Genomic DNA, 12,245 nt, shown 5'->3' with positions numbered 1-12,245 from the left:
ATCTTGGCGTCATCGTGGATAGTTCTCTAAAGATGTCCACGCAGTGTGCAGAGGCGGTCAAAAAAGCAAACAGGATGTTAGGAATCATTAAAAAGGGGATAGAGAATAAGACTGAGAATATATTATTGCCCTTATATAAATCCATGGTTCGCCCACATCTCGAATACTGTGTACAGATGTGGTCTCCTCACCTCAAAAAAGATATTCTAGCACTAGAAAAGGTTCAGAAAAGAGCAACTAAAATGATTAAGGGTTTAGAGAGGGTCCCATATGAGGAAAGATTAAAGAGGCTAGGACTCTTCAGTTTGGAAAAGAGAAGACTAAGGGGGGACATGATAGAGGTATATAAAATCATGAGTGATGTTGAGAAAGTGGATAAGGAAAAGTTATTTACTTATTCCCATAATACAAGAACTAGGGGTCACCAAAAGAAATTAATAGGCAGCAGGTTTAAAACAAATAAAAGGAAGTTCTTCTTCACCCAGCGCACAGTCAACTTGTGGAACTCCTTACCTGAGGAGGTTGTGAAGGCTAGGACTATAACAATGTTTAAAAGGGGACTGGATAAATTCATGGTGGCTAAGTCCATAAATGGCTATTAGCCAGGATGGGTAAGAATGGTGTCCCTAGCCTCTGTTCGTCAGAGGATGGAGATGGATGGCAGGAGAGAGATCACTTGATCATTGCCTGTTAGGTTCACTCCCCCTGGGGCACCTGGCATTGGCCACTGTCGGTGGACAGATACTGGGCTAGATGGACCTTTGGTCTGACCCAGTACGGCCTTTCTTATGTTCTTATGTTCTTATTGCTATATATATATATATATATGTGTGTGTGTGTGTGTGTGTGTGTAACATATATTATATGTTTATAACATATTATATTATATATGTAACCCTGGTTAAGAGATCTGATGAAAAAGAGAGGCAAGCTTGTTGCTGGGTAGATGAGAGATGAGAAAGGCTGAACTGTGCTCACCTAGCCAGTAAAAGGCCAGGGTTTATTGAGCCTTGTGAATGGATGAACATTATGGAATGGAAGGCTTACTATACCAATTGGAGGGGGGATAAAAGGAGGAGAGTGAGTGTTCTCCTGACTGTCTGTCCCTGCCTATTTTGCACTGAAAGGGGAGAGAACAACTGATTTAGAAACACCGAGGAGGCCTCCTATGCCGTGGGGACTCTTTCCCCTGTGAGTAATGCCTATTGCTGCCAAAGAGAGGTTTTCCCCCTGGATGAATTGGTACCCTCATCATCTCACCTCACTCAAGCACCTTCAGGCCTGTAATGACTCATGAAGTTATGTGAGCTCCTCCACATTCTGGAGCCTACTAGTGTGGAATAAATTGAACTTTTGAATCCAAGGAAATCCACTGTAGAGATAGTGTTACATGTGGATTGGTTGGTGTTACTGATGTACCCAATCCACATCTATCTTCCCCTTCCTTTTATATGTTTCCATTATATTTCCCCTTGTAAATAAAGTGTACCTTGATCATTGGTTCATCCATTATGGAGGTGTCAGAAAAGTGTACGTATGAGGCATCAGGCTAGTCATAGGGATAAGTGCCAGGTTGGTGATAGTCCAAACCACATAGGGAGGCCAAGAAGTGTTCCTGACTACTATAAACCATTGGAGGCACCGCCTGTTAGTGGCTAAGAACACAGGCCACTGCGGTCAAAGCAGAGGGACACCAGGTAAGGGATCCTGTTGATGATTAGCTGCCCTTAGGGGTATGGCAAACCATAAACCCCCCTTACTGATATATGTTGTTAGTGCTGCGGAGTGTTGTTAAGGCTGCTAAGTTGTTAATGCTGCTAGTGGGGCTGTTCTTGGAGCTCCAGTGTTAGCTGCACTAGCAGAGAATGCAGCGTGCTGATTCAGCAGACCTTGATGTTATTCATAAAGACCACAGGCTCGGTTCAGTGGTGAAGGGGCTCGGCCAGATTTATTGTCAACAAAGCACGGTATTATCGCCCCATAAGAGCTACAAGTACACTAACACATGTATGCCTGCGACAATGGTACTGGTTCAGCCAGGACACCAGGAGCCTGTTCCCCCAGACCAGAACAGAGATGCCCCTCCTATGACTTCTCCTTTTATACATTGCTACAAACAAGTTGCATACTAAACTCCAGATGTTCTTAGTTACCACTCTAAAACGTTTTTATGGAATCAACATGTTCCCATAGAATTGTTCTGTTAGAAAAAATTCAATCAGTTCTACTTGCAACACTTCAGAATGAAATATTCCATTTCAAAATTTCAATTCAAAATGAAAAAGTGACATTTTGACTGAAAATGACATCAAAATCAATCATTTGAATGTCAATTTATGTCAAAATCTCAATTAAAAATAAAACTTTTAATTTATTTGACCGCGTTCCTGACCTGGTGTATTGGAGAAAGCAGTAGATGGGATATACCTTAATTTTAGTAAGGCTTTTGACACAGTCCCCATGACATTCTTATAAACAAACTAAGAAATGTGGTCTAGAGGAAATTACTATAAGGTGGGTGAACAACTGGTTAAAAGAACATACTCAAAGAGTAGTTAACAATGGTTTGCTGTCAAATTTGAAGGGTGTATCTAGTGGGGTCTCACAGAGGTCAGTCTTGGGTCTGGTACTATTCAATATTTTCATTAATAATTTGGATAATGAAGCAGAGAGTATGCTTATACATTTTGCAGATGACAGCAAGCTGGTAGGGGTTGCAAGCACTTTGGAGGACATGATTAGAATTCAAAAGGACCTTGACAAATTGGAAAATTAGTCTGAAAAGAACAAGATGAAATTCAGTAAAGATAAGTGCAAAGTACGTCACTTAGGAAGGAAAAAACAAATGTTCAACTACAAAGTGGGGACTAACTGGCTAGGTGTTAGTACTGTTAAAAAGGAGCTGGGGATTATAGTGGATCACACACTGAATATGAGCCAACAAGGTGATGCAGTTGTAAAATAGGCTCATAACATTCTGAGGTGTATTGACAGGAATGTTGTATGTAAGACATGGGAGATAATTGTTCTCCTCTACTCAGCGCTGATGAGGCCTCAGATGGATTACTATTTCCACTTCTGGGTGCCGCACTTTAGAAAAGATGTGGAAAAATTGGAGAGCGAGCAGAGGAGAGCAGCACAAAAATGATGAAAGGTTTAGAAAACCTGACCTATGAACAGGGCCGGCTCCAGGGTTTTTGCCGCCCCAAGCGGCACAAAAAAAAAAAAAAAAAAAGCCACAATCGTGATCTGTGGCAGCAACTCAGTGGGAGGTCCTTCGCTCCGAGCGGGAATGAGGGACTGTCTGCCAAATTGCCGCCGAATACCTGGACGTGCCGCCCCTCTCCGGAGTGGCCGCCCCAAGCACCTGCTTGGCAAGCTGGTGCCTGGAGCCAGCCCTGCCTATGAAGGAAGGTTAAAAACACTGGGCATGTTTACTCTTGAGAAAAGAAGAACAAGGGAGGAGCTGATAACAATCTTCAAATATGTTAAGGGCTGTTATAAAGATGACTGTGATCAACTGTTCTCTATGTTCACTGAAGATAGGAGAAGAAGCAATAGGTTTAAGCTGCAGCAAGGGAGATTGAGGTTAGATATTAGGAAGAACATTCTAACTATAAGGAGAAAGACGAGGAGTACTTGTGGCACCTTAGAGACTAACAAATTTGGAAACTCTTGAATATTTTACTGTCTGTTTCAGAGACACCGCTCCAAGGGACGAGTCCTCCCTTAGATGCAGCTTAGTCCCCTCTCTTACAGGAATTCTCTATATCTGTGGATATGGAAATGAGGAATTGATTAGGTGCCAGAAGATGGTGTCAAGTATATGAAGCATATTTCCTTGGTTTTGTAGAACCAATAAAATTCACTGTTGGGGCTTCCTCTCTCCAGGTCTTTGTCTGTGTTCAGCAAGTCGAAGGGGTCCAATTTTGGCATTTGCCATTATTTTAAAGCTTGGGAAATGAGGCTGGGTGGGGGCTTAACTAAGACACCAAAGCTCCCACTGTGTAGAAACAGTTTGGCAAATGCAGGACAAAAATGTTGGTCTCCAGGCTGCCAGTACTGTGCTTTCACCAGGAGACCAGCCTGATTTAGCAGAGTCCGATACATAACATAGGGAAGTCTGTGAAATTCTGTTGAGATCCAATATCCCAGGGTAAATGGGGAGGTGAGGGTGGAGTACAAAACAAACACCCTCATGCAGCCAATTTCAGCAGCAGTTCATTTACAAGGTAGGTAGGGGTAAAGCTAGTTGGATGATGATGGAAACAGATTCCTATCAATGTCAAAATCTACAAAATTTGCCTGAGTCTTTTGGTTTGAAGAGGCAGATTCTCATTTATGCTAACAACACTTCACACCACTCTGGCAGTAGAATGGGGGCTTAACGTTGGAGTGGATTATACTTATTGCACACATTTTAAGGCCCCTTTACACTGCTACAGTGGTGTAAAATGACTGTGATGTAAACGTGAACCATGTGTGAAATATTCCTGTATTTGCTATATGTTTAGTTGCGGGGAAAGGAAGATATACCATCTTATGATGCACTATTTTTCAGCACCTGTGCTAATGTGTATCATCCAAAGAGAAAAAGATTGTGAATGAAAGGAGTTTGTATTGACAAGCTCTATCAGAAGACATGGTAAGTTAGATCCACCAGACAGCTAAAGCATATCCTGGACTTATAGTTTAAAGTAACTGTACTGAGAAATAAGTTTGCCTTTCTTTGTAATGTGAGCTACCTGAAAATTGCTGTTCAAAAAGTTTGCCTCATTGAGGAGTCAACACACCTGTACTGAAAGAATGAGTATATCTTATTCCTCTTTTTTAATTTAGTATAAAGTCAGAATGAACAAAAGGAAATAATATTTTTTTTGTAAATTGTAAAACTAATAGAGCCATTTGGGAAATTATTGTTTTACATCAACATTTTTGACAAAAATGAAAAATATTTTCATTTGTGTCCAATTTTTCTTTTAATTTTTTCTGGGTTTTTTTGGTCAAAAAACAACAAACAAAAATTTTCAGGTTTAAGCCCAAATATTTTGTCTTTTTTGCACCAGAAACAACTTCTCGTTGTTATTGTTTTCATGAAAATCCCCAAGTTATCTTCTCTCTTCTTTCTTTATTTATTTATTTTGCAACAATCTCAGTTTCATCATAAAGACAGTTTCCATTGATAAAATGTGTTGGTTGAAAACTTTCAAGCAGCTCTAATACATTAACCTGTGGAATTTTCTGGTATAGTAACTTAACAGTGGCAAATGAGAAAAGAAGGAGAAGATAGATAGATAGATAAATCTATTTCTGAACACTGCACATGGCAGAGAAGTGTTAATATCAGTTCTTGTGTTCTATCCTCAGCTGTCTCTGTGATTTGAACAGATCGCTTCACATCCCTGCTTTAGTTTCCCCATCTGTAAAATGGGAACAATTATACTGACCTTGTCAACCATTCACTCCAAAGTGCCTTAAATCAGGCCTCCAGTTTGTAGTCACATTGTGTGGATTAATAGTTATTCTTTGCACATTGCTATGCACATGTAAAGAGCTGTACAAGTGCTAAGTATTGTTATCTGCACATAAATAAATTCAAATTACAATGGAGAGGGTAGGCATTACAGCTGGGATTTTCAAAGAAGCATAAGGAAGTTAGTCACCCAGCTTCTATTGCACTGACTCCCTCTAACCCGTTTGAAAATATCAGGCTACAATAACTATCAATGATTCTTTTTTCTATAAACTGATGTCTACCTCAGTTCAGGGAGCAATGTCCTCTGTACAATGCAGCAGAAGTACCTAGAGTAGTAGGGTGGGTTATAGGTTGTTTCTTAAGCATTTGGCATTGTGCCGTGTTTGGAACATGATTCCTAACTAGTTAGGCTATTGTTCTGGTCTAACCCAGGCTGTAGGGGTTTGACTGAAAGCTGAGCCCAGGGGAGATGAGTGGAAGAGGAGGGTTGTTATATGAAAGGGAAACTGGGAAGCAATTTTACTGTATTTCTGGGAAGCTGTTTCTTTGTTGTTTGTCTCCACCTGTTTGCCTGGCTTGTCTTTTAGATTGTAAGCTTTCTGGAGTAGGGACGGTCTTCTAAGCAATGTCTGTGCAGCACCCAGCACAATGTGGTCCCAGCCCTAGCTGGGATCTTAAGGCTCTGAAGACATACAATAAATAATCAACATAATTTATAATTTCCAATGTCAGTTCCTTGTTCCTGAGAATCTGGGGTGGGGTTTTCTAAAGGGACTATTTAGGACTCTCTTGGAAAGGAAGAATTCCATTTTGTCAAAAAAAAAATCTGAAGGTTTCAAATTTTGTTTTGTTCTGATATGGAGAGAACACAAGACGTTTCAAAATTGATGGCAGAAAAAATAGAAGATTAAGAAACCCAGCACACAGCAGCCAGGTGGTTCGGGCAGTCACCTGGGTCATGGGAGATTCATATGGACATCCCAGCTGAGGTTGATTCAGAGGAGGGTCTCAAACCTGGGCCTTGTATAGCCTAGGTAATTGCCTGTACTACTAGACTATACAGTTGGCCTTTTCTGTTTGTTCTCATGTTGTTCAGAAATTCCATCCTGGACCTAACAACGCATCCAGACGAAATTTTTGATGAAACTGATATGTTTCTGTGAAAGATTTCAGTTTAAACAAAATGGTATTTTTCAAATGTGGCTTAGGAAGAGAAGTCCTATTGACTTTCAGTGGGACTTGTGCTTCTAGGTCACTTAGGTATTTTTAAAAGTCCCAGGCTTTTTGCTGAGCAGCAAGCAAGGTTATTTTCAAGGTGAGCCAAATCCTGAGGCTTTCTCACAGGTGGGTGAAGTGGGGTTGATGGGCTAGACTGGCAACAGCAGAAAGACGCCTTTGGGTCAGCCACCCCACTGGCTCCTGATGGGCCTTAGAGGAATGAGGAGTGCAACTCTTATCTCTACTGAGGAGGCTGAAAGTTGCACAAGGACAGCACAGTGTTGAGTAGCACCTGCTTCCCTTCCCTTATCTTATCTTTAACCTGGGTTCTAAGTATTACAGCTGGGATTTTAAAAAGAGCCCTAAAGTGCCAAAATCCCTTAGAATTTCAGCCTGGAATCTTGTCCCTTGTATTTCACCAGTGAAGCGAGTTCAAGCAAGAGCCAGGTCTACCAGGTGCAGTGTCAAATCCCACAATCCCACAGCCCAGAAAAATATCTTCCAAGTGTTTTAGGAGATGTGGGCAGAGGTTCAAGGCTGTGGATTTGCAGATAGTCTATTGGTATTCTCAAAGGGTAGGATATTAGGTGCTGCACATTTGCACATCAAAAAGAGTATTCAACATGTTTAAATGCCTTATGATCCCTCATGTCTTGACAAATGGACCTCATGGCTGGGGCAGAAATAGAAAACCAAACCAGCGTGCAGGAGTTCATCCTCCTGGTTTTTTTCGGCACTTGATATTTTTGGATTTCCATTGTAGTGGTGTTTTCAGTTATGTACTTTCTAACAATTTGTAGGGAATGTGTCTGACATAGCCATAATGTAGACCCACCCCTGGCTCCACACCCCCATGTACTTCTTCCTCTGCAATCTCTCCTTCCCGGAGATATGGTAATTGATGGTCTGTGTTCCCAAAGCCCTTGGTGTAATGTTCGGGAGAAGCCAAACCATCTCTTTCACCACCTGCATCCTGCAGCTATATTTTGTATTCTCTCTGGGCTCTACAGAATTTCCCATCCTGGCTGTCATGGCCTATGATCGCTATTTGGCCATATGCCATACATTGTGCTACAGCTGTCTCATGAACAGCACCTTCTCTGCTTAACTTACCTTTGGCTCTTGGCTGATGGATTCCTGTCTATCTCTGTGCTGGCATTTCTAATATCCGGGTTGTCCTGTGGCCCTAACATTATCAATCCCTTCTTTATTGACATAGATTCCTGGATAACACTCTCCTGCACTGACACAAGACTCGTCGAGCTGACAACTTTCATCATCTCATACAGTGTCCTCCATATCTCATGTGTGATAAGCAGCAAAAAACAGGAAATCATTGCCTGAAAACTGGTGAAAATTAAACAATTTGGGGGGTTGGAGAGGAGACACTTTCCATGAAAATTTTTGTTTAGTTTAAAAGCCAATATTTTCTGTTGAAAACAAGTTTTGATGGGAAATTTTCAGCCAAAACTACTTGGCATCCAGAAATAATTGATCATCCAATTGCTTTCACTGAGAGTATGATCTAGCGCATAGGGCAGTGAACTGGGAGTCAGGACACGTGGATTGTTTTCCCACCTCTACCTTCAACTTGCTGTGTGTGACTTTGGGTGAATTACTTGATGTCTGTGTGCATCTGTTTCCCCATCCACCCTTTGTCTATTTAAAATGTAATCTCATTAGGGAAAGGTCTTTCTTTTACTCTATGTTTCTACAGTACTCTAATGGCCCCCTGATCTCAGCTGAGGTCTCTAGGAGTCACTGAAATATAAATAGAGGAGAGATTCAGGAAGCTGGGCAGGATGATAACTAATATCTGAAAAAGAAATATTGTAAGATTTTCAATAGCACCTAAGTTCTAGGTGGATTGGCACCTAGTGGACTTTTTAAGCAAGTTACGTGAATGATAAATGTGTCAACAGCCTTAAAAAATAAATCTTACAGGAATGTTGATGCTTCTCACCATATTTAGCAATCACCTGAACATTGTTGGAAGGTTAACAATTATACAAGTGTTGAAACAAACTTGTGTTATTTTGCCGTAAGGTTCATATGAGTGTTTGGGTTTGTTTAGATGGAGAGTTAGTGCACAGCAAGTTGGGCTGTTAATCTACAGCACACACTAGGGCTACGTCTACACTGCTCAACACTTTCAGCAGCATGTAGGGGTTACCACAGTGAAGAGGAAGCTGATCCACACTGTGGTGTGTAGCTACATGTGGGAGTGAAAGACTCTGTCAGGAGGGAGATTTCAGAGTACTTTACTGGGCCAGGGAAAGGCTCCAGAGGTGGGGAGGCAATGAGACACTACACTGCTAAAAATGGCACTGTGCACGGGGGAGACACAGCTTAGGGAAGTAGAGAGCTGTGTAAGGTACCTACTTTGGTAAATGTCCACAGGGTTCAGGCATGTTTTTCCTCTACTTGCCTAAGCAGTGCCTCACCATATACACAGCTATTTATACCCATGCTACTGGGGCGAGCTGTGTTTGTATCCTATATGCCTTTAAAAGAAGTGTCATGTCTTTACTCTACTTGCCAATGCAGTGTCTCACCATCTACACAGCTATTATTACCCATGCTAGGGGGGCAAGCTGTGTATACACTGTTCGCCATACACACGGTCAAAAGAAGTGTGCAGTGTAGATATGCTTTAAGTTTCCGTGTGAATCTTGCTGCTTCCCACTAACAGTTGCTTAGTGTGCTTTGATTTACTGTAATTTAAAACAGGAGTAGTTTGATGGGAACTTTTTAGTGAGTGGTAACAGTGCCCACACTGACACACACTGCACTGTAGATTCACACTTTGGCTTGCCACACACTGACACTTCATCTAGACAGGGCCATTGACATGCATTACAACAGGGTAAGGTGTTACAGTCCTGCGCTTGAACATTCAAGTTTGTGTAGTATCTAACTGAGTTCAGCATTTTAACTGCTTGCCTCCAATGTTCTCTTATTTCTTGGCAGATGGACCTCATGACCAGTAGAGAAACAGAAAACCAAACGAGTGTGCAAGAGTTCATTTTACTGGGCTTTCCTGGCACTTGGTATTTCCGGATGTCCCTTGTTGTGCTGTTTTCTGTGATGTACATGCTAACGATCCTAGGGAATGTGTCCATCATAGCTTTAGTGTGGACCCACCCACAGTTCCACACCCCCATGTACTTCTTCCTCTGCAATCTCTCCTTCCTGGAGATCTGGTTCACCACAGCATGTGTCCCTAAGGCTATTGGTGTCATGCTAGGGACAAGCCAAACTATCTCTTTCACTGTCTGCCTCCTGCAATTGTTCTTTTTCCTCTCCATGGGTTCTACAGAACGTTTCCTCCTGGCTGTCATGGCCTATGACCGCTATTTGGCCATATGCCACCCATTGCGCTACAGCTCCCTCATGAACAGCACCATCACTGTTCGGCTGGCCCTTATCTCTTGGCTGTGTGGTTTCCTGGCTATCTCTGTGCTGGCATCTCTAATAGCTAGGTTGTCTTTCTGTGGCCCTAACATCATCAATCATTTCGTTTGTGACATAGATTCCTGGATAGCACTCTCCTGCACTGACTCAAGCCTCATTGAACTGGCAGCATTCATTATCTCAATCATTGTTGTCGTGGTCTCATGCGCGATAACACTGGTCTCCTACTTTTACATCATCTCCACCATCTTGAGAATCCCATCAGCCCAAGGCCGGCAAAAGGCCTTTTCCACTTGCTCTGCCCATCTCACTGTTGTGACTATCTGGTACGGCTCTATCACTTTTCTGTATGTCAAGCCTTCTGCACAAAGCTCATTGGATTTGAATAAAACAATCAACATCTTTAGCACTGTTGTAACTCCGATATTAAACCCTTTCATTTACACTTTAAGAAACAAAGAGGTGAAGGAAGCCCTGGCAAAGGCATTCAGTAGGATGTGAAGTCATTTTCAAACAAGCTGGATTTAGTAGAAATGTAGTCAAAAGGACCAAAACATTCCTGAAGGTCATGAATATAGTAGAAAATTAGGAAAAAGGGTTGATGCAGAGAATTTCAAAGGGCAACCAACTCCTTTTTTCTTAAAATGGGAGTCAGACACCTAAATCCTCCCTTAAATCCTAATCTACTTTCTTTGTGCAGGAGATCATGTCTTTGCTTTTTAGCTTTCCTCATTTGCAGTGATAAACTGCTACTTTTTTCTTGGATGAGATCAAGTTATTGACTGTTGTCCACTGATCTGATCTTGGAGGGTTTATAGTTTGGGTAAAATATAATCTAGCTGTAAAGCATGCTTATAGAAATAATAATGGAAGTTCTGGAGCTGTAACGTGAAGCACAGGATATACAAATATTTAATACAAAATATATGTATTAAAAGTAGGCTGGCTCTAGGTTTTAATCATTAATTGTTAAGGGGTTAGAGTGAGGCCTAGCAGAAGTTGGAGTTGGCATAAGATAGCGTGAGAGTTATGAGTGCTTGACTGAAGGTTATGGAATCATACTAGCTTGACCTAAGGTTATAAACTGTAGCAATATGTATCTTGTAATAGTTAGCAATGCATTTGGGGTGAAACAGGTAAACCATAAAGGAACAGATAGTAGCATCTTAGTGGCTTTTTGCAACAAGAGCTAACTGCATTGAGCTTCAAAACTATTGGGAAAGGGACTGGTGCAGATGCTCGTATTACTGTTGAAAAGGTAATTATGGTGAATTGGAACACCATGTATGGACAACTGGAACCCTAAAATTGGTATCCTGGATTACCAAATAGGAATAGGGGGCTGAGATTTGACTTGATCAGATATTGTCCCAGATGTATGTGGGAAGAATGAAAAAAGGAGTACAAAAATGTATCAATCTTGTTCCTAGTTGGGACACTGGAATTATGCTATGGGACAACCGGGTAGGAAACATGGCCCAGCTCTTGCCTCTTGGGGTGATTTCCACATACTTTTTCTTCCATCTTTCTTTCTAAGGGTTTCCATAAAGTTGTAAGTATGCACAATGTAATATTGCAAGTATCAAAAATACACCCCACTCTGGTCATGAGCTGGTCACACCTTGAATGGTGGGAGATTCTGGCCACTGCTTTTATTCACTTAGATCTGCCTGGCATTTTTCCAAGAAAGATTATTTCCTTTGAAAATATTTGGCCTTTTTTAGTTGAAATTGTCAACATTGTCGACATTTTTCATGACAAGAAATCATGCATTTTTAATGTATTGTTTGAAGAAGTGATCAAAGATATCTCAGCATGGATATTGAAAAAATATTCAGTATATGAATTTTTTCAGACAATATTGCCATATATAGTAACATATATAAAAGATATTTTATATATTTATAACATATATTATTTATGTAAGCTGGCTTAAGGGGTCTGATGAAAAAGGTAGCTAAGCTTGTTGATGGGTAGATGATAGATGGGGAAGACAGGACTGCTCTCCCCTCACCAGTACAAGGGGGGAAGGTATTGACACTTGTGAATGGGTGAACCCTTGGGGATGGAAGACTGACTCATCACCTCACTACACTCAAGCATCTTCAGACCTGCAATGACTCATGAAAGTACGTGG

General features: G+C 41.3%; 1 protein-coding gene and 1 pseudogene across 1 annotated transcript; one reads left to right on the top strand and one right to left on the bottom strand.

The window, feature by feature from the left end:
* Positions 1–12,245, bottom strand: part of LOC135887506 (E3 ubiquitin-protein ligase TRIM39-like) — a 302,230-nt pseudogene that overhangs the window by 154,035 nt on the left and 135,950 nt on the right.
* LOC135888199 (olfactory receptor 6F1-like) lies at positions 9,674–10,609 on the top strand. Its single transcript, XM_065416013.1, has one exon. It carries the CDS (start codon positions 9,674–9,676, stop codon positions 10,607–10,609), a length of 936 nt encoding a protein of 311 aa, XP_065272085.1.

This window comes from Emys orbicularis, chromosome 13 (genome assembly GCF_028017835.1).
Source record: "Emys orbicularis isolate rEmyOrb1 chromosome 13, rEmyOrb1.hap1, whole genome shotgun sequence".
Classification (NCBI taxonomy): Eukaryota; Metazoa; Chordata; order Testudines; family Emydidae; genus Emys; species Emys orbicularis.
The sequence above is the reverse complement of the archived record's forward strand: the minus strand, read 5'-3'. Positions and strand labels throughout refer to the sequence as shown.